This window comes from Scophthalmus maximus, chromosome 8 (genome assembly GCF_022379125.1).
Source record: "Scophthalmus maximus strain ysfricsl-2021 chromosome 8, ASM2237912v1, whole genome shotgun sequence".
Taxonomy (NCBI): Eukaryota; Metazoa; Chordata; class Actinopteri; order Pleuronectiformes; family Scophthalmidae; genus Scophthalmus; species Scophthalmus maximus.
In genome coordinates, this window is record NC_061522.1 from 14,841,254 (window position 1) to 14,865,132 (window position 23,879).

At 41.2% G+C, this 23,879-nt stretch overlaps 1 protein-coding gene across 1 annotated transcript in view; it reads left to right on the forward strand.

Annotated features, from left to right (window-relative positions):
• The window catches only part of LOC118312185 (sphingosine kinase 1-like), a 29,331-nt gene extending 5,891 nt beyond the window's left edge, over positions 1–23,440 (forward strand). The window contains exons 2-5 of the mRNA XM_035636574.2: positions 7,270–7,419; positions 15,114–15,208; positions 15,871–15,986; positions 19,823–23,440. Coding sequence (XP_035492467.2) covers positions 7,270–7,419; positions 15,114–15,208; positions 15,871–15,986; positions 19,823–20,711 — 1,250 coding nt within the window. The 3' untranslated portion in view covers positions 20,712–23,440. The remainder of the gene's footprint in view (positions 1–7,269; positions 7,420–15,113; positions 15,209–15,870; positions 15,987–19,822) is intronic.
• The last annotated feature ends 439 nt before the right edge of the window (positions 23,441–23,879 follow it).

Consider the following 23,879-nt stretch of genomic DNA (forward strand, 5'->3'; position numbering starts at 1 on the left):
CTGGCTCTCGGGGGGCTCACAGTAGCTCTGTGTCTAAAATGACGGCGTCGTGCCCTGTCTGTCTGACCATTAAAGACACAAATGATGGAGGATGCAGAGGAAATTTTACACAAAACACTCAAAGCAATATTCTTTCAGAGTTTGTTTAGATCCAGCCTTTAGAGCTGCTGGTTCAGAGAGAGTCAATCCTTGCCTGGTAAAAGAACATGTGGTTGTGTTTTTTTTTATGGTTGGAAGTCCATTTCCTCCACACGCTGGCACTTATTGCATGTGTAACTGTTTTTTTTGTTTTTTTTCAACCGTCCGCAGCATCTTATATTTTGCTCTCACGTCTTATGTTTTACTAAAAACTGACTTATAGTTGCAGTAATTAAACATACAGTGCAACATGGTGCCAATTGACCTGATGAAAATTAAGAATTTACAGCTGCGGTTCCTCTTTAAAGAAAGCTACTTAACATTACAGTAATGTAAATGGCTGACTTTAGGAAAGTTTTTCTTTTCATGCAGCAGTCGAACCCTACGCTCCCCGATCTGCCCCTGCAGTTTAAAATAACCATATGGGACGCACATCGTTCCACAGACGGCGGTTACATCCTCTCCTGTCTCACAGCACCAAGCTTAAGATATAGAGACAGCTACAGGACAGTGCAGTGCAGGGTGATTTTAATAAAAACCTCAATGTCGCAAACTCTCCGCCTTTCTCAATATAGATCTACAGCAGGCTAACCACCAGCACCTCCTCCTCCTCTCCTCCTTCCACACCCTTTGTGGTTCTGGCGCAGCAAAAAATCTGCTTGTGTGTTTGAGCGGCTTCGTCTCTCTGATTTACATACAACAATTCGAACAGGAGTTTTCACCTGAGGAAATACAACTCCTGTAATATATTTGAATAAACCTGCAAAATAACTGGTACAACCAATTACTGAGTGTTGCCTTAAGTTGCAGACGTTTATACCATGATGGTAATGGACTGTATTTATAATCTGTTTTCAGTTCTTATGCTTTAGTTGCTTTACAGTACAAGTCAAATTCACACACACACATACTTTTTATATGCAGCGCTTTTCCTATCACACGTCATTCACACACTGCTTGCACCGCCGTCAGCCACCAATTTAAGGTTTAAGCTACTTTTATAGTGTGTTATGTGCAATTTATTATGCCATATGTCTTTGCCACTTATTGTATGTAAAATCAACTTCTCAGACTGATTGATAAAAGTGAAAGCCGAACAGGAACTATTCAAAGGTGCCGTGGCTTCCACTTTTTCTCAAAATGCCCATGCCAGACATTGTTTGCACTGGCCCTCGGAAATACTGTGAAATACTTTGATCGGAAAATACTGTGACAAATCAGCACGGGTTTGCTTAATGCGTGTTAACATTGTAGACTAATGTAAAAGTTGTACACGGCAGTGTAATCAACGTGTTATTAACCCGCACTGACTGACTCGAGCACTTCCCTCCCATCCCCCGTCAGGCAGATTTTTAAATTTTTTTTGCCTTAATCCCTGATAATCTGTGCTTGTTTAACCACACTTTCAACAGCCCAACACAAGAAAAGATGCCTAACAAACAGTGGAAGATACACTGATATGCAGTTTGTTTTTTATCTGATCTTTGCAAAGCACAAAATAAAACATGTTTCTTTGAATAAAATGACTTTCAAGTATAAAGTCATCCAGAACTGAACCTCTGATCATGACGGATAAACCTTTGACATTTTGCTTTATCGCTAAATTGCTGTCACGAGGTCACAGCTGGTATGAAGTTAACTAGAGTGTCCTCATGAAGCTCGGGTTTAGCAGCGAAAAAAATAGTGCTGCCATCAAATGACAATCTCATATGTGCCAAAAGGGACGTTTTCAGGAATTCAGCACAGCTCGCTGGATGCAGACGCTCAGAGTTAAAAGATGACATGAACACCTTGTAGAAAAACTCCCAATAGTTTAAGTCCTTCTAAATATCCCCCGCATCCGTCTGCATGAGATACAGTCCACTGTATATTAGCTGAGTAGATTGCGATGGGACGTATCTGTCATATTACACAAAACCAAGTACCAGGTCAAAAACATGTTAATCCACTAATCCCTTTAATGTGGAAACTGGATTCCCTCCTAATGGGTGTTTGTCAAGGCTTAGAGCTCACATCTCCACTGAGCAACAGGCAGAAATGTAAGCGCAGTCTTCAGTGGGGCACAAACCGGTGGGTGGGTATGTGGCGGGGGGCGTGGGTTCGTTTACGACACATCAAAAAAAAAGTGTCCTGTTTACTTGCTGGCAATCACCTACTTCTCTAACTTTGTGAGCAGAGTGCTGCATTTACTTGGCATTTTAGGCAACGTATAGATGGATTGGATGGACTGGAACAAACAAAATGAGAATTCACTCACAAAAGCATTTCTCCATGTCCCTGCTAGTGGTCACAAGTTACACAGAGTACCTTTACCAAATACAGTCAGATAAATGAGCTGAATTACTGAATTTTGACACCACTGAGGGTCATTTCATTGACAGACATTATAGCTGTATATCTTTATATCTATAATGTAGATATAAAATGTTTGTTTTTTTTCGCAGAAGGAATTTGAGTTCATAGTCAAACCTTGACATCCTGCTGAATGAACTAGAGAACTGTCACACAAAGCTAAGAAAGTTGTCTGCTCTTTATGCACGGAGATTGCTATTATAAGCCGGAAAATGAATTACTATTACATAGTCAAAACGTGTCCTGATGTCTGTTCTCTGACTTTAAATCTCCAATAGCACCAGATCTCCGTAGAGTTGGACCGGTCCCATCTGTATTGCAATGCCGGCGGAGTGGTGTGGTGGGGGGCTCAGCCAGGCATCAGGAAAGCCTGGCGATAGGAAAAGGGAGTTGGTTTCAAGATCACTGATTTGTTCCTTAATCGCGGGCGGTTAATGCTTCGTCATGCTGTACTGCTGATGTGGACCGTATTTGAAGGAAGTTGAGTGACACACAAGTATGACTGACGGTTTTATGCACAGGTCATCACAATGAGCCAGTGTGAGTCGTCAAGCAACAATGATGCTTCAGACAGAAAGAGTGGCCCATGTAAGGTCATGGCTGATGTGTAAAGGGGGGAGAATTATCTGGAGTGATAATCCTGTCAGCTTGCTCCAGTGGTGAGCAGGCAGTGAGGCGACAGCAGGCACCTACCTACGGTAAAGGCATTCGGACCGGAGTCACTAGCAACTAGCGCCCGGCGACGGAGGTGTCCGCTCCCGTCTGAGGACAGCGAGTTAGTGTAGCGTTGTAGACACAGGTTAGAGAGTAGCTTGCTTCTGAAGCGAGAAGAGGTGATTGAATGACGAGTGACTCTGGGTCATGACTGCCAGCCAATCAGGGCTGGCGAAATGGTTCAAATGCTTCTTTGAATACGCGAGGGGGCATATCCCATGGTGAGAAATCGAAACAAATTCTACTCACCCCAAGTTTTATTCTTTCACTTAAAAGGTAGATATCATAGCAAGTTTGTATAGAAATAGAAATAGAAATTTACCCTGTTCGGTGGTGTTGAGAATTGAACAAACGCTTTTTTCGCAGGAGGAATTTGAGTTCATAGTCAAACCTTGACATCCTGCTGAATGTACTAGAGAGTTGTCACACAAAGCTAAGAAAGTTGCCTGCTCTATATGCACGGAGATTGCTATTATAAGCCGGAAAATGTGTTTTTTCCGGCTCCTGGGTTTTCCCCCTTTCATTTAGGTTGTCATTTCCCATGGCAAATACCTCAGTAGTGTTTATTCCATTAAGATCTGGGACAGTTCCCTTGGTCTTGGTTTGAAGCGAGCAGATGAAACATCTTGTCACAGATCAAGTGAATGTAGCTGGAGTGCGGAGCAGAGCTTTGTTGCTGTAGGTGTTTTTTTTTGTCTTGGCTGCTGTTTGACAGGATGATGATTCAGTTAGCTGCTTCTTCATCCACTATAGCACTTCATCCAAGAGAGTTATTGAATTTTTTCCACAATGGTTTTGTCTAGGATGTAATTAGGCCTCTCATCATTGGTCATTATATTTGGTTCACTTCAAATAACTAACCACAAAGGGACTGAACTAAAATCAGTGTCTGTGACCTTATATGTTCATCAGCAACAACGTATATGATCACTTACCAGTTAGGACTAAACCCTTCCTTATACAAACAACCCAGACACATTATCTGCAGTCATAACTCACCAAACCTCATATTAACAACACAAATCTTCATCTAATTTCAAATCTAATGTCTAGTTATAGACCAGGGAGTGTTGTAAAATAGATTTTCTCTCAGCTTCTGTTGATTTTAGCATCCTATATTGGCTGTATGTCATACTTTGGCTCTGTGCCATGACGCCGCTGCACTGGAGCTAATGATAGAGGAGGAAATCCAGAGTGAGGAGAGACGGAGACGAGTAGAAAGATAGTGGCCTCTGGAATGTTTGGAGAAGGGCAGGGTGGCACACAGGAAGTGGCGTGGAGTTGTATTTGGCCAACAGGGACTGTTGTGTGGGTGGCGGGGCACACAGACAGCAAGGTCAGGGCCTTCAGTGCCTGCTGTCATGCCAGCTGATTAATGAGGGCACTTGTTTGGCTTTCCCTCGGAAGTCTAGTCATTACGGTTTTGAGACAACTCCACAGAAATAGCCAGATTACAGAGAAAGGAAATGTGAATCGGTTGTGTAGTGTTAAAAAGTGTACATAGCACAAACATATAGTATATTAGAGCTTTATTTGAATTTACTTACATGTATTGCATGTCTGTGAAGATTCATTCCCAGTCATGGTGTGTCTGTTTGCTATGAAGACGACTGGACGTGCTTGAGGTTCTTGAAGATGTTCACCTCTCATTACAAAGACCAGAGCAGCATATTCACACATATTCAGCAAAATTTCAGTCAGTTATCGCACATCAACAGTGGTCTCAGTTTTCTAGTCAAACTTGAAAGATGTTTTATTTCGCAATTCATTTTGCAATAATTTGCCTAAAACGTCATTCATATGGGAGTAGGAGAGCATTTCTTTATTGTGTTCTAATACTACTAGTTGGTGATGTCAGAGAAATAAAAATGTGATATGTGAATGTAATATTACAGAAGAATAAAAATAGATATTTTCAAAAAATCGTGAATTAACATTACACAGAATCAAAATGTTGTTACAAGATGATAAACCTAGTAGAGATATTAAATTGAAAGATTCTTACATTCAGCAACAACTTTTTACATGAATATATTTGTCAAATTATTATATTATTATATTATATTATTATAATAATTATTCTGAGGGTTTCTTGGATGTTCATTACAAATTTACAATTCCCAATCTAGTGTAAAATAAGAAATTGATAAGAATTAGAATTCTGAAATTTAGCTCTAAGGGGCAAACTTCAATACTTGAAGTAAAGCTATAGAATTTTGCAAGATCCCATGAATTTAATTGAGGTTTTCACGTGAGCATTTTCGAGAAGCTTCATGACACGAACTGGTAAAATTTGTGAATTCTGTGTAAGCTGGCAGCGAATGACCCAGTTACATTCATGAATTATCATCGAGGAGAGAAGAGTTTACCTCAGGTGGAACTCCAGTGAAGTTCGAGAACCTATTTTAAGGTGTGTTAATGTGTGTGAACATTTTCCTGACCTGACTGACTGCATTCCAGCTGTATCACTGTACCACCATTCAATAAAAACCTGCCAATTGGGTTTTGAACCAGTTAGAAGTGATTATCCCGGGAGCGTCAGTTGCTCCCGCTCACAGTTACTCATTTATCAGCTGTCAGACTGGATTGTTCACCGCCCTCAACCCTCACTGTGTTTTTTATTGTTACAAAGATCCAGCAGACTGCGATACAAATGAGTTCGCTCTGCAAGAGGAATCTCTCCGCTGGTGTTTGCCTATGGGGCTGAAATAGTTCGTTTTTGCATGTGTGTTGGCAAGGCATGACCTACTGTTTCCACAACAGAGAGGACTTTGTGTACCTATCTGTAAAATGATCCCTTTGCTGCTTCTTGTCACACTTCTCTCTCCTTTTATTTGACTTTTCTCTCGGCTGAGTTGCTCACAAAAACACATTGTTAAAGGAAGGAGGAAAAGAGAGAATATTGATAAGAAGGAATCCAACGTTCTTAATTTCCTGCTCACCTTCTCAACATTTGCACAGATTTATCATCGTCCTCTCACTTTCCATCGTATATATATTTCTATTTAGTGTTGCTTATCGTGTCTCAGATAACTAATAATTTTGCTTGCAGTCCTTAATTGTCCTCCTCTGATGCTGTGGGACAGACAGCCTAACCCAGCTTCTTCCACCTCTCTTCTTTAGCCCCCCGCTGCGTCGCAGAGCATGTTTTTAAAAGATTTGGGGATCAGTGTTTGTAAGATCTGTGTAACCCTCTGAAATCTGTTTGATCCCCAAGAGATTGTGAAAACTAATTTGCATCAACCCTACTACCTCTGTGCTCATCTATCTTTAGATTCAATTTCAGTATAGTGTGTGTTGGATGGTGTGTAACCAAAGTTTTTGCTTGTTTCCACAAATCACCTGTCAATTCTATGCACACTGTTGTTGAACAGCAAATATGTGTGTAGATGATAATAACAGATGATTGTGCAACATATGATTTAATACATGTAACAGGCTTACAGATTAAAAAGACAATCAGCTATGGGAGAGCAAATGTACGAAAATGTGTCAAGACATGCAGAGATCTGCTAATGTGTAATTCACTCTGTAATGTACAGAATGTGTGCTGCATGACAGTATGTATGGATTGACATTACCATAGACATTTTATCATTAACCTTTTCTCCTTTTGTGTCTTTGACTTTGCTTGAGGAACTTGATTTCTTAATATCAATTTAAAAAAGAATCTAACTGTTTTAAAGTGAGTGCACATTCATGTCAAAGTCTTTGTTTCCTCAATGAACTAAAATGTACGACTGAATATAAAACCTAACAGTTTTAGTTAATGAATATATATATATAATAGGAAATGATTTGTAATATTCAAACTGGAGGAAAACAATTTTTCTACCATGAGATCCAATTGTCTCATACCTCTTTTTTTTTTCCTTTTTTCCCCCTTGACTTATTTTCACATGTTCTCCTTAAACTAGTTCTGTTATACAGAAATATTAACAAGTCCACTCTTCTGCTTGCAACACAAGACTGGTCTATAACATTTTATATTATAACTACATTTCAGTGACTTTGTCCCTGACTTTGCAGCAGTAGGTAATCTTTTTCCTTTTTTTTCCTCTGAAGGGATGTTGACGAGCCAGTTTTCTCGTCCCTGCCGTATGATGCTGCTGGTGAATCCACAGAGCGGGCAAGGTCAGGCGCTCACCCTGTACAACAACCACATCCAGCGCATGCTCAACGAGGCCGGTGTTCCACACACTCTGGTCATCACTGGTGAGCTAAAGGCACAAGTACATACCACACGCAAATACAGAAAATAAGAATATACATATTATTGCACATCTTTATTGGAGAGTTGTGTACATCATGCAAAGCAAATATTCACATTTTATGTGTATTAAAGAAAAGATCAGCTAAACCACTTTCATTCAGCATGCACAAATCACAACTTGTGACTATAACACAAACAACCTCACACACAGTCATGCACACAGCTCAGCAAAGGCCAAAATAACAACAACAACAACAACAACAACAGTAACACCTCCCGTCATGTCCCACAGATTTTCTCTGTCATTATCCCTCCTCTAGCGTAATTCCCCTTCGTGCTCTCCTGCTGTCACCATAATTATGCTTCTGATCCATATGCATGCAGACCTGTTATGTAATGAATATTTGTACACACAGTCAGACACACATATGGATAAAATCTCAGCCAACAGTAAACACACGCACACGCACACTCACAGAAAATCCCCATTCCAGGATTTGTTCTGATATAATCTTGTGATGTGTTCATAGTCATTACTTTAATCTACATACACTGGGCGGTAATGATTACACAGTGCAGCACTGGTCATTCTCACTCCTCCCATGATGCATCAGGACAGATAGAGAAACTCATCAGCAGATGCAATGCCAGTACTCTCAGCCTGATCATGTCACTGACAGTATTCTATGAATTTTTCTTTTTTCCTCATCTTTTATTTTTGAGTTTAACCCCCTGCCTGGGTTTGTTCATAAATCAGCACGGTGTCAGATAACAGACAGAAAATACGACTTTCATCGTAGTGGGACAGACACAGAAAAGAGGGCAAAAAGACGGAGATAGAGAGAAAGAATCACAGTGTGGAAGACATGAAATCCTCTCACTGGTACTGTGAAGAAAAAACACACAAACCCTGAGCTTTTTGTGATTTCTGAAATGTGCTTTTTGACAAGTTAATCCTGGAGAATACATAAGAACAGATCTAATCCCCAAATCAACATCTAGAGAAGCTCTTTGATCTCCATTATTTATTCTTAAATAAATCTTTCTCTTTAATCTCTTCAGAATGTTTCAATCCCTGAATTATGCCTCGCTTTAAGAAAATTCAACTTTTTTGGTTTACATAAACTTTAACAGCTCCTTAAAAATCCTAACTGATCTCCACTGTAGAATAAATAAAAACATTTACTCAGGTCAGTTGGAATCGCACACTCTGCCTGAGAGTAACTGTGTTGAATCTGAAATCTGTATTGTGTATTATTATTATTAAGTCCTCTTTATTGGTGTGATCAGACACTGGAGTCATCTGTTGTTTGTTGGGTCACACTTGGTCCGTTTCATGTATCGTCCAACCAACAGTCAGTTACAAGAAAGGTGACACAGTTCATTGCAAATCTTTTGAAGGGTTTGAACCTCATTGTGATACAGGTTTATATTGTACTTAGGGTTGGCAATTACACTTCCAAAGCAGCATGTCTATCTGCTGTTGTGTATCACTGGCGTCTGTGCGAGCCGTATGACTGGAGGATGCTAACAGAAATACACAGACTCACTATTGGATCCTGGGCTGTGTGGCAGCTCCGGGCACTGCCAAGGGGTGGAGGAGAGATGAAGGATGACTGTTCTGCTGAGAGAGATAAGAGTGTTTCTGTTTGTTAGTGAGCTTCTTCGTGTGTATTTGTGTTGGTAAAGATGACACACTGCCTCCTCCCAGGGAGTCTCCTCCTCATATTGTCTTCTGCTCATGCTCTGACCCATCAATGGGGAGATATCCCCCTCAAACAGCCTCCCTATGCTGCGCCTTTTTCTTTCTTTTTCTGTCTTTTATTATTCCTGTCATGGCAACAGACCACATGCTACCTTCAAAAAAATCTCACTGCCTTTTTAACAAGGTTCATATTGTGTTGGAGCTCGTTTCTGTGGAGCTCCATGACGCGCGTTAGGATTTTAAGTGTGTGACTCCAGCAAAGAGGGCAAGAAGAGAACAAGGATCCTGGAAAACATCCGGGATCCTACAAAGAGGGGCTGATCCCTGAAACTCGATCATTTGAATCCACATACTCGGACTTGGATTCTCTAAGGCCAAAATAATTTTAGTTTTTTTGGGGGGCATTTGGGGAGCATTATGCTACATATGACATTTTGGTCCCTAGAAGTAGCTGCAGAGTGAGCGCTCCTCACTTTCACTCTGCTCCCCAGGCAAAACATCGTCAAGTCAACCTGCCTTCTGAGTCCCACTCACCTTGATTCTACTGACAAAACACAGCCCTACTACAAACTGATAGATTCATTATAGTATCCTGTTGGAAGAGTTTCAGGAATACTGAGTGGAGCAAGTAATAAAAGACATCTGACACAGCACACTTGTGTACGGTTCTGGCTGCTCCGTGAGAAAGATTTTACATCGTTTCTAGGTTTCTCAGGATGAAGCAGTGTCTCACTGTAATGTTTTGTTTTTGCTGTTGAAGTCATGGTTTTTACTTTGCATGGATGTATAGACAATAAAAAGTTGAATCTACTGCAGTCACACCAAACTGCTGACCCAGCAGATCTAACAACACATTGAATGCAAAACATTGCATTCAATGTGTTGTTAGATCTGGCCCATATATTATATATATATATATATATATATATATATATATATATATATATATATATAATATAATATAATATTATGTATTTATTTTTTGATGTTGAGAGTCACTTAATTTTCTGGTGAGGCTGCAGCATTGGTGCATGAACACTGCCTCCTTCATATTTAGCATCTCACTGCTGTGCCAAAATGAGCACTTCAGCTGTGACCAACAGCAGCGCCGTCTGATTTCCCATGATACACCTTGCAGCAAAATGTCTTATTCTTACCTAAAAAAATGACCTGGAGCACAGACAGAGAGATGGATAAGTGATTTCTTTGTAGTAATGTGACCGTCATGTCTCACCTGCAAGGAGAAAAACTTTTTACTTGTTAATTTTCCCAATAAAATTTGTTCCACCCTTTAAAAAGCAAGTCACTTATTAGAGCACAACTCTGTTTATAGACAGGTTTTTTTTGAGAACAGTGACAAAACAGGACGTGTCTATCAGCTTCTGCAGTTAAGAAATATATATATGTGTATATATATATATATATGTGTATATATATATATATATATATATATATAGATGTGTATATATATATGTGTGTGTGTATATATATATATATGTATATATATATATATATATATTAGTTGAGTTGGATGAAAGTAGATCTCCATGTGGCAATTTTTCTGCATGCAGACCAAATTTCTGTGTTGTGGGGTGGAGACAGTGGGATCGTGTGTAAATTTAACTGAGCAGCTGGCGCACTGGGGCGATGAACGCCACATGATGAATGACACATTGGGCAACACAGTCTTGTCAGAGAACTATTCTGGGCAAAGACCCAAACAAAAAAATCATTAGGATTTTCTGTGTGTGTATGTGTGTTTGAGTTTGCATGTACACATTTGAGTGTTGTCTGTGTGCGGCTCTGTCCTCAGGGACCTCCCAGACAGCTGAGTAAGCTGTCAGTGTTTATAGTATATCAGAAAACACACACAGATACACACACACACACACACACACACACACTGCTGACATGCTGTTGGACAAGCACTGCAGCGATCAGACCTATGCTGCTTGAAGAGAGCTACTGCTGTGATTCATGCTTGAGCTGCTCGTAGTTACCTTTTTATGCACCTAACCTGTCGTAATGTAAATATTCGAAAGCTACAAACTGTAATGTTACTCAACCCGACTGGCCGAGGTAGATGGCCTCACACCCAGAGCCCGGTTCTGCTTGAGGGAGTTTTCCTTCTCCACAATTACCAAGTGCTTACTTATCAGGAAATGTTGGTGAATAATATTACAAGGCTCAAACAAGATAAAAAGTTAAAAAAAATCACCCAAACAGTTCAATAAACCAAACAACAAGACAAGCTTCATTAAAAAGTAGCGTCTATTTGGCCTTGTTTAAAGTGCATGTTGCACAGGGTTTGGTCAGCTCCTCAACTCACTTTCTGTAGTGGGTCCAAGCTCTCGTCCACCATGGTGTCAAGCTCCTCAGCGACCACCCTCTCCATGCATTTGCAGAGGATGGAGGTGAGTGCCACAGGTCTAATGTCGCTCATGAGGCTTTGGCATGAGGCTTTTTGGGGACAGGAATGATAGTTGTCTCCTTCCATAACCTGGGGACGAAGCTGGCACACAGGAACAATTGGAAAAATGACTCAAAATGCCAAATTTGGCCCTCATCTCACAAAAGGGTAAAGAATCCTTCAAAACATTCCTCCCTTACAAAATGTAATCACCTGTTACCACGTCTGAGACCTGACTTTGATGCTTTGATGCACTTTTTGAGTAATCCAAACTGACCATGTTTATTCATGTTCAAAGGTCATGAAAAATCAAAGGTTTTCAAGGAAGATATTCCCTTGTTGTTCAGAGATGATTCAGCCCAGATTCCTCTGATTTATACACAAAGTATGCAGGGAAGTAAGATGTGATCAATGTCGTTTATGTGGCAACCACAAAAACACTGATCTGTAGTTTCACTGATTTCCTCGAAAGAGAAAGGATCAACAACACACCCTGTTTCCTTTCACGTGTTTGTTTATTAATTTATTTGACCCCTGATGACCCCTGGTTCTTTCACTGGTGATGTGTCCAAGTGCATCTCTAGATGTAAGTAGCTACCATTTATTGTCTTGGGAGGGTTGAGTGTTCTGCCAACAGGGAGAAAACCCAGCTGGACTCAAATATTCCTCTCCTCTTCTTCTCTTCTCTCTTCTCTCCTCTCCTTTACCTCTCTTCTCCTCAGCAACAGCATGACTTATTTCCGTCCCTCCATCCCTGATATTTATTTGAACACATTGCTCCATTTTGCCATCTGCAATTTAACTAACGATGGGCGTTGCATACTAAAAATGCTCTTAGCTCTCCTCCCACCACATTGCAGTGTCCCTGCTTTGGTTTCTGACTGGGGCCCTTCAATCCTTTTTAGTGCACAGCCTCTGCATAGATAAGGAAAAGTGATGTGACTGGACTGATAAGGAGGAATCGATTCTTTTATTCTGCAGAGTTTAGGGAAGGAAAGGTAAGAAGAGAGGCTGGGAGATCTGAGCCCTCTCCAGGGGGGTGGGTGTGTGTGTGTGTGTGTGTGTGTGTGTGTGTGTGTGTGTGTGTGTGTGTGTGTGTGTGTGTGTGTGTGTGTGTGTGTGTGTGTGTGTGTGTGTGCGTGCGTGCGTGCGTGCGTGCGTGCGTGCGTGCGTGCGTGCGTGCGTGCGTGCGTGCGTGCGTGCGTGCGTGCGTGCGCGCGCGCGTGTGTGTGTGCGTGTGCGCGTGTGTGTGTCTGTGTGTCTGTGTGTGCGCGTGTGTGTGTGCGCGTGTGTGTGTGTCTGTGTGTGTCTATGTGTGTGTGTGTCTGTGTGTGTGTGATGTAACATTGCTGTTCTTTTCAGTTAAGACATTAACACAATGACAGTGTGAATGAAAGAACAAAGTAGTTATGTAGAAGAAACACATAAGAGGAGTAGTTGATCCTTTGAAAGAAACTTTAGATAGTAATGAAAAACTACCAGTAAGATACATATTTCTGTTGACTTTCTGCCATTTGGTGACTTTAGCAGCTATTGCCAGGTATAAACTAACATGTGGAATATCAGATATTGGACTGACTTTCAGGTTGTATGGAGAAAGAAAAGCATTCAGTAAGAGTCAAAACTCAAAGTCCTCAAACATTTTTGACAAACAACTAATTCTAAATGCTACTTTTTTGTACTGATTAAACAAATGAGATACAGTTGTATATTGTGGATCTTTGGATTTGCTCCTCGGTGGATATTAAATCCTGTGGACGAGTAATTTTTTGTTTCGGCACGAATAAAGACTGTTGCATACAAAATGATATCAAATAGAATGTTTTAAAAAGTAAATTAAAGAGGGAAGGTTTGGACTGAATGGTACGTACATTAGGAATGGTAAGTTTTGTATTAAAATACTTCATAGTATTATACTGAGCATGAGCAGGAGAGAGGTCGGAGAGACACAGAGAAGTGTGATGGATGTTGTGATGGTCTGATGTTTTCTCTTCACACCTCACCACACTGCTACAGACAGAGACAGAGAAAGAGACGCGTCCCTTCATAGGCACACCATAAACACACAGGAATAATCCAGAGATGATCTAGATGTTAAAATATGACAAGTCAGTGACAGTGAGTGACTTTACTTTGACCTTAAAAGGTCAGTAAGTCAGATTAAAGTCCAAGTTATGAACCACTTCAAACTGACCGGACCCCAAGTGCCAAGATATAGAAGAGAAGAGAAACGTAAGTCAGTACAGAGAACTGGGTAGGTAAAGTAATAATGAAAATTACTGTTGAAATGAAATTCTATACTCTCACTGCCAATATCTCCCCACAGTGGTTACATTTGGTAATGTTTTATTCTGCGGGTATATAATTACGAGGAAAAGTTCCTAAAAAGAACTATGATTATAAGTTTCCTAGAAGAAACAACTTGATCTAAACCTTTAGTAAATATTAATGAATAATGCCTTCATAACTATGCTGTCTTAAGGACAGATATTCATCTGACCTGAAGACTGAAGGTTATATTTGCAATTAATTAGAATTAACTAATTGCAGTCTACTAAGTAAAGACTCCAAGTCTCTCTTTGTTATAACTACAACCAAATCACACTGTTCTTTCCAGAAAACCTCTTTACTGAAATTGCAGACCTGTTAAATGAAGCATTTCTCTGCATCTGTTTGGCGTCTGAAGCCGTGGCAGCCAGATATTAAGGGGATATTAATTTGAACAGGTAGCTCGGACAAAATGCAGCACTGGCACTGTGCTCTCTGATACCTCAGAAATCAAAAAGGCACTCCTTCGTCGTCCCACTTCATCAGATTGAAGTGTCCCAGGTTAATTTTGAGAGTGCTTTTGGGTAATTTAGTCCTTCGGATCTAATTGACTGTGTGGCAGAAACTAACCCTAACACCATATATCAGCTTTCTCTCCCACGGTGATACGTTCATTTGGAAACTGAAGGAGAAAAAGAAAGAAGATTAAAAGTGAGGAGGACAAGAACTATTTTTTCACTACAGATCGTATGTCTTCTTATGTGTCATGACTTATTAGATATCCGACATACATATGTGTGTCATGTGTAACTTCACTAGTTTACACACAAAGGCCAGTTTGTACATCTAAAACCTATCTACCTGTTGCTTTGCCCACGTATGTTTTACTTTCTTGTGTATGCCCTTCGCTTTCTTTGGAAATTTCCGCAGCCGTTGGCACCAACCATGTCCTCCTTCCTCTGCTGCAATTTCCACATGTCTGAAAACAATTTGTTGGCCCCTCTCCTTCTGCTGTGTAACAGAGGTGGCGACCATTGAGGTCTTGACCATTTCTAGTGTATTTACGGTCGAATGGAGCCACAGCACTGCAGTTTGTCACATCTCTGAAATCTCTGAGGAGGGAGCACTTACTCACCATTTCTCTCTGTCTGTCTGTCTGTCTGTCTGTCTGTGTGTGTGTGTGTGTGTGTGTGTGTGTGTGTGTGTGTGTGTGTGTGTGTGTGTGTGTGTGTGTGTGTGTGTGTGTGTGTGTGTGTGTGTGTGTGTGTGTGTGTGTGTGTGTGTGTGTGTGTGTGTGTGTGTGTGTGTTGTAGAGCGGCAGAATCACGCGCGAGAGCTGGTGAGAGAGGCCGACCTGTCGCAGTGGGACGCTGTAGTCATCATGTCAGGAGATGGACTTCTGTACGAGGTAAAGAGAAAAAAAACGTTGGTGTCCTACTGTTGTGTCTCAAGATGAACATCATCACTTAGAAAAGGTTGTTGTTGTTTCTGTTCTTGACATCGCTGATTCATTTCAAATCTCTTGTACCCTTAAACTACACATACACAAAACTATATGAAACTCCATGTATTTGGATATTATGACTACTCATTTACTTTACACACATGTGGCACACTTTTTTTTGCACGTGTGGAGCGGAAATATACATTAAGTAAAAATATTACGTTACTGTTAACCTGAAGGGCTAAGGTAATAAAAAGAGCTGAAAAAATTAATAAATCAGACATTTAATTGATTTTTTTATTAATTAATTAATTAATTAATTAATTAATGTAATTAATGTAATTAAAGTGAGTGTCAGATGCAGTCCTGAACACCAATGTAAAATTAATTGAATATTGTAAAAAGGATTCATTCACATAAATGTAAGTAAGCAAGATGATGAATCAGGCCGCCTTTCAGTTCTTGTCCGTCTTTGTTTCTCTCTGTGTACACTTAGTCAATAGCATAAAAGTATTGAGGTTCAATACCCAGCCCTGCATGCTATGTGATGGTTGTACTGGGACTGAGTCTGTTTCGTCCGTCAGTGTTCGCCTGATCGAAGTATCTGTATCTTCTGTGTCTGTCAGGTGGTGAATGGTTTGCTGGAGAGACCAGATTGGGAGGAGGCCATTCGCACCCCGCTGGGTATCCTCCCTGGTGGATCAGGCAACGCCTTGGCCGCATCCATACATCACTACTCAGGGTAATCAACACTTTGTTAGGAATATGTTGATGTACTTATGGTACACACACACACACACACACACACACACCTCAATTGATGTACTGTAGAAGAGCTTCAACGATTAATCGATTAGTCGATGGACAAAAACATTAATTGGCAACTATTTTGATGATCAGTCAATTGAAAAATGTTTTTATTATACAAGACAGTGAATCTGAATATCTTTATTTTTTGACTCTTAGTAGAATAAAACAACATTATTTTTCACAATTTTTGCTGACATTTTATAGATCAAATTATTAATCAGGTAACCAAAAAACGAATTGACGGATTAATCAACAGTGAGAATCGTCTTGAATCAGTGAAGATAAGAACATTGTCTTAGGAAAAAATCTCATCTACATTGTAATATTATTATTAATTAAGACAAACCCTCCACAGAACCAATCTAACCTGTTTGGTGACATACCTCATTTGTACAGTGTGTACACACTGTATGTAGATACACTTAGTCTCTCACAGTGTGTGATCATAGATGTGCTCTCAACATACCAGCTCTCTAGTGCTTTATGAAAGACCGGACCAGACATAAGAAACTAATGCAAATAGTGAAAGTGATCCTGTCCGTATTCAGTCGTATGTGTAGAATGAACATTTGAATCTTTGCTGTGTGTAATGGCCAATGGTGTCGTTCAGCGGACCCAGTAGCACTGATGGTGCACAGAGGCACACTGTCTCATTATAGGTATTGTTGCTGTTGTATAAAATCCTGGGACAAAAATTTCAAAATTTACAAAATTTCTGAATTACAGAGTAATGAATAAAAAAAATAAAAAAATGTTTCTGTACTTAGGGCTTTCATCTCATATGAATTCACTATTAATGCTTTGCTCATTTGAGTGACTGTTTGCTGTTCACAGAGCAGAAAGGAGAAGTTGAAGGACAGAGAGGAAAGAGGAAAGAGCGAATGAATGAACAAAAATGCAGTCATTTTCTGTCATAGACAGTAGGAAAAACACAGGTGACACTAACAGTTGCTCTGCTTAGTTATTAATGTCATACATTTAGATTAATCCTAATTTTTTTTTACTGTTTTATATTTTTAGCTGGGTGTATATAGCAACCTCTCTGTATGCCTTAGTGCAGCTGATTTGTTTCTCTCAGTAGAGTTCCGGATTGAAAATTAAATAAATTAGTGATGAAATTAAGGAAAACACATTCTCACACACACACACACACACACACACACACACACACACACACACACACACACACACACTGTGTCTTCACCAAAGATCCACATTCATTCATCCCCTCGACTGCGTCTGCCAATCAGCTTCTCATCAAACAATGGTCTTCCAGCCAGAGCGGCAGCAACAATGAGAGGAAGAGACCAGACTCTGTATTGTTTACTCTCCTCTCTCACTCCCGGGGCATCCAGAAAACATCTCTCTCTCTCTCTGTGTGTGTGTGTGTGTGTGTGGCTGATGCCGGCTGTCCTGCAGTGGCCCTGGCCAGAGTGTGTTTGGTATTATTCCCAGCTGAATGACGGGTTCACCGAGGCTACGTAGATCAAACAGGTGACAACTAGAATGTATCTGGCGCTTTGCAGGGCAGTGAACAGGTTCGCTGAGCGAGGGTTTGATGCGTTTCCGTACACGGACATAATGAGCAGGAGCTGAAACATGATCTGTGAATGCTGGTGGTTTCTGAAGTGGCAGGTGTATCACACTTTGATGTGAGTGAGTCTCCCTCGCCTGGTGGTTTACAGGTACTCACATGGAAATAGATGAATGGACAGGATCTGGGACAAAACGATGCTTATCTAATTGTTGAGACATAGAAGGAAAACAAGAGTTAACACTGGCGTTGATTTCCACCATGGAGACAGGTTTTTAATGAGTGAAGTTTGATGCTTAACTTCAACTTTTGCTCTCGACTGGGAAGTTAACAGCTGTTAATGCTATGTTAGAGTTTCTGTTGAGTTAACTTCTGTTGTACAAATCTTTTCTTCTCACATTTTTACAATCTTTAAATTTTTGGTGTGGTGGTTAGCGCTGTCGTCTCACAGCTAGAAGGTTCTTGGTTCGAGTCCAGGTTCAGACCATCCAGGGCCTTTCTGTGAGTGTGCGTGGGTTCTCTCTTCCTCTCACAGTCCAAAGACATGCAGATTGGGGTTATGATAATTGGAGACTCTAAATTGACCATAGGTGTGAATCTGAGTGTATGCAAGACGTTGGTGACTTGTCCAGGGTGTTCTCTGCCTCGATTGGCTCCAGCACCACTCCATGGATGGATGACTTTGAACAGTTATGTGCATGAAAAGCATGAATGTAGATGAGATTGTTTGGATATCCAGACGGGCGAATAAATTCAGAATGATGAATATGGAGATATCTGCCGGGCCGCAGCCAGTGAACTCCACTGAGACACCCAGTCATCACTGTAATTGGCTGTGGGCGGCAACAGCAGGCAAGTGTGTGTGTGTGTGTGTGTGTCGTGTGTGTGCGTGTGTGTGAGAGAGAGGGGCGTTATCATGACCTTCCACCCCCGTCTCTATTCTCCCAGATGGGCTTGTCTTTGTTGTCTGACTGGTCTGTCATGCCTGATTTTGTCCAACTGAATTTGTCGTCGAGCCTCCAGGTTTATTGATCCCCCCCCCCCACGGGGCTCCACCCACCTCCTCTCACCCCTCTGTATTCTTATTGTTACACAATAAGGTCACACTTACCACGGTATATGTTGTATAACGCTCCTCTTGTAGCTCACTCCCCAGAACACACACAGGCCTCGACCCACTTCCTAACCCAGAAATATGAAGTGCACCTTCCTGTTTTAAATCTGATCTGCATCTCATTTTTGAATCTTTTTTTTCAACTGTGTCTCCTTCTAGAGCACTGGTATAGGATTAGGAAAATAAATGTTTTTGAAAGAAAAGTGCGAAAATTGTTTCCAACTACCCAAAATGTGAGAGTGCTGTTTGTACCTGTTTTACTAAATCACTGTAATTTACATTTCTTTGGGTTTGGGGCTGTTGGTTGGACAAATGACTTATATCAGGAAATCATCCTGTGAGAAGTTGTGATGGGCATTTTTCACAATTTAATGTGACATTTTTTATCAACCATGAAAACATAAATTATCATTAATGTATTAATAATTAATGGCAGTCTCATGCTGTCCACCTTGGATGTGCTGCATCTCTGCCCACTACATGTGCAGAATATGGCCAATTTAATTAGAGCGGAAGATTACATCTTTCTTTCTTTCTAGAATTTTTGATATAGTACTTGAGTATAAGCACCGAAGCAACAGTCCACGTATGAACTCTAAGGATAGAAAAGAGAAAATTTACAGTTTCATCACAAACAACCCCTTTTCGATGCCTTTACTTAAAACAAAACATTAACTTTTTTGTGTGTAATTGTTAAATAATGGACTGTTTCTAAATGAATTACACTTTAAGGTTAGATGAGTTTTCTCATATAGCTCGAGAAATATGTGATCAAATAATAAACCAGTCGTCAGTGGCAGCTTTTAATTCATTCATTAAATGTGATGCTCCTCAGTCAGTGCTAGTTCGTCCTGAAGCTTAAAGCTCAGTTATGTTTTTCAATTATTTAGCCAATTGAACATCATAGTTACTCTGCTGTTTGACTCAGGTGCTCTATGACTTTTTCACTCAACATAACATCTCAGCATTTTGCCCAGACACTCGTATGAATTAATTAAAAGCATCGCAGGGGCGGTGCGTATCGTATATCTACTATAATAACGCCGTCAAAATGTGTGTGAGCATGACTTCAACATCAAACGAACTCTGTTGTGACTCGCTCTCCTCTCTCCTCCTCCAGAGCCTCTCCGGTGTTCAGTGAGGAGCTCCTGCTCAGCTGCGGTTTCCTGCTCTGTAAAGGTCTGGTGTCCCGTATGGACCTGGTCTCCATCCACCTCTCCTCCAGCCCTCGCCTGTTCTCCTTCCTCTCTCTGGCCTGGGGCTTCGTTGCGGACGTGGACATTGAGAGTGAAAAGTACCGTCACGCCGGCGCTGCCAGATTCACGGTGGGCACGCTGGTGAGGCTGGCTTCTCTCCGCATCTACAAGGGAAAGCTGTCGTACCTGCCCGCCTCCAAGGCCCACAGCAGCGAGGGAGGTTTGAGAAACAACATGACGCTGCATTGCAACAACCAGACGTCCTCCCCGAGTCCAGCCCCTCTGCTGTGCTGCCAGTCGGGAGACTCTCCTTGTCAGAACACCCTCCACAACTCTTGCCACTCCAACAACTCCCTCAAAGTGTGGAGGACAGAGAGCACGCCTTCCAGAAGCGCCACCAAAGCTGTGCCCGGCCCACCCGACTCCCTGCTGGTGCCCCTGGACCAGCCACTGCCCAGCGACTGGGTGGTGGTCCAGGAGGAGGACTTTGTCCTGGTGCTGGCCATGTACCAGTCTCACCTGGCGGAGGACCTGATGGCAGCACCCGAGGCCACCTTGGACGACGGCGTCATCCATCTGTTCTACGTCAGAGCTGGAATATCACGCAGCGCTCTGCTGAGGCTCTTCTTAGCCATGGAGAAGGGCGCACACGTGGCTACTAACTGTCAACATCTGGTGCACACCAAGGTGAAGGCACTCAGGCTGGAGCCACACTCACCCAATGGGATAATAACAGTAGATGGAGAAGTGGTGGAGTACGGGCCGCTGCAGGCAGAAGTGCACAGAGGTCTGGGGAGATTCATCACTGGATGAACTAAACAAACAAAACACCACCAGCTTTCATCTTTGCCATTAAAGGCTGATAGGTTGTTTTTTTAATAAACACATCTTTAGCATTTCAAATCAGAAATGGAAGTGTTACAAGGGCAAAGCAATGGACGTAAGACTGGTTCACTGTTATCTGCAACGTTAACCTCTGAGCGAGACGCAGAAAACCAAGGGTTTTTGAAGATACTGTGACGTTCGATGGGACATTCCAATAAACAAGAAACAAGACATCCACAGAAGTAAATCCAACATCACCTTTTTCCTCCAGCGTCTCATATCGTTTTATCGCTGCATGGACAATATTTCTTCTTTGTCCTGAATCTGACATATCAGCGTGATTTGCAGCATCTTATGCAACAGAAAAGGATTCATGCCTTCACAGCTCCTCTGCACTAATGATGTGTGTGTGTGTGTGTGTGTGTGTGTGTGTGTGTGTGTGTGTGTGTGTGTGTGTGTGTGTGTGTGTGTGTGTGTGTGTGTGTGTGTGTGTGTGTGTGTGTGTGTGTGTGTGTGTGTGTGTGTGTGTGTGTGTGTGTGTGTGTGTGTGTGTGTGTGTGTGTGTGTGTGTGTGCGCGCGTGTAAAATGAATCCCCAAAAAGTAATATTGCATATATTTATTTTTAACTTATTTCTTCATATTAAGGCTGTATGGGATGGTCTTTTTTTTTAACCCATTTATCATTTGTGGATTTGACTCTGAGGTACAGTAGGTTTGTACTGTGAACAGTGAGAGATGAACAGATGCAAAGGGTCAGTTCATTATTTTCATTTTCTTTCAAATCTTTTAACCCTTTAATCCATCTTTGTATTGCACTTTGTGTGATCACATTTCATTTCATTGTTTGTTAGTGTTTTGCCTCTACCTTTGTATCACTGGTTAAATCCGTGACCACGTCATCGGCTACAATGTAGGAATCACTGTGCACACGAGCTGAACGTCACCGACTGACGACGAGTGTGTGACAGTGTTCAGTGGCTGCAGCTCTGGTCCTGCAGGTGACGGATGTGTTTCAGTGCCTCGACGTGCTCCACGGCTGCATCCTCCCTCCTTTCAGACTAACAAACCACTCTTCTTCCCCTTGCCGCTTTTATCCATCCACCATCCGTCTTTCATCTGCTGCTGTAAGTACTGCAGTGCTCTGCAGTGTGCTTCTGGCCCCAGCTGCTTTACACACACGCACACACGCACACACGCACACTCTCCCTGTGGGAGATTTGTTGATGATCATCACCTAGGTGTCCTTAACATACCGACTTGTTATGCTGCATGAGATAGGCGCTGTTGTTTCCCTCAGTCTTCCTCTTCAACACAAGAAACTTAGCAAACTGTCCTGACGCAGGTGAAAAAACACACACACACACACAAACACACACTGTAGCAGTAACTGTAAAATTACATAGTCTGACACTAATATTATAGAACCATTTCCTGGTTGTAATGAATGCCGTGGCTGTTGCTATGAACAACAATAAGAAAGGAGAGGTTTGGAAGCCTTGACGTTCCAACAGTACATGGCTGCAGTAAAAATGCACAGGTTTTCATGTTCCGTGTTTTTATCGATATGCCACGACCACGTTTGACACTGTAAAAGAAGTGAATTTATTTCTTGCTTTTAAATTTTTAAATTTGTTTTTATTCATGTTGTCGCACAATGTACGTTTGTCTCCAGTGCCAACAACACAGAGTTCCTTTAACTGTGTCACAGGTGCAACTTCAGTTTAGTTAGAATTATGTTTACTCATGACGACAGGATTCAGCTCAAGGTCCACAAGCGGACAAGATGGAGACGGTACTTGAAAACAAGCTTGTTGTAGTCTTTCTGTCATGTTTAGGAGACGAACAGAGAATTTTCTCCTGCTGATTGTTGCTACTGACTCAAATCAGAGGCCTAAAGATGTAGAATTATCCAGTAGTTCATGAGAAAAATTTCCAGGTTTGCTCATTTACACCACAGTGTGCTACAGACCACTTTCATCAGCACTTTTTTTTTCTTTTTTTCGTCTATGCAAAGTCAGGTTTGTTGTGTGATGCTGCAGCTCCTTTTAACTGTTTGATGTGCCTTGATGGTGCTGCCTCCTGGTGGTTCGAACACGGTGGTGCTTTCGCTGATTTATCATTTGCTACTGGCTGAGATAGAAAATCAGCTCATCAGTTCTCACCACCATTTTAAAAAAAACTTAAAAACTCTGACACGTAACAGACTAAAGTCGAAGGTTGAGGCAAAAGAAGGATGTCTGTCGCCATGTCAGGAAAAAAACCAAGCAGCACAGAGAAGATGTATAAACTGTTAGATGATAATGCCGCCTCATCTGTAACTACCTTGAAATCTTCATTTCTTTTCACTAAGGAGGAATTGGGCCGAGGGCGTCCAGTTTCTTCGTAGGTCTCTGTGATGGAGTCAGTTTGGATGATGTGTACTCGTGTGTCAGCAACCTGACGACAGATGCAACACACTCACTTCATCCGACTGGTGATTCGCTGTTTGTCTTCACCTGCTGCTTCTGAGCTGCTGTTTTGTGTTTACATTTTTACGGTGAAGGGAAAATGTGTTTTTATTTTCTTGCACACTGAAGATTGAATGATTGATTAACCAAAAAGAGATCTATTTTTTCATTTAGACAAATGTCTGTAATTTTCTATCATCAAATGGAACTTTCTGCTGGAGTGTTCTTGATTGAAAAATAAAATAAATTATGACCAAAAAAACTCAAAACCTGAGAGATTATGTTCATCAGCTTTTTATGCCCAGTTTAAATACAGGTCCAGAAAGGTGTGTTTGCACCTCATGTCCTATATGTAGGCCAAATAAAGGATAATAAATTGAGTAAACTAAAAAGACTATGATACCCAATAAACTTTTGGGAGTGTTTTCTCTGCATTTCATAGGGTTTGTTGACAATAAGAAAATAAATAAAAACCAGCCCTTTAATATCCCTTTGAAGAAAAGCTACCATCCACCAAACTATTAACTGGGATCCTGACAACACACAAAAAAGAGCCCTGGTTATTATGGTACTGCTTGCAAAGTTTAATACATCACTATACAGTTGTCTCAACTCAACAAAGGTAAACCATTAAAAAAAATGAAAAATCATAAGTACAATACACACTCAGCATGTTGTACATATATGCCCCAAGCATCCACGTGACTT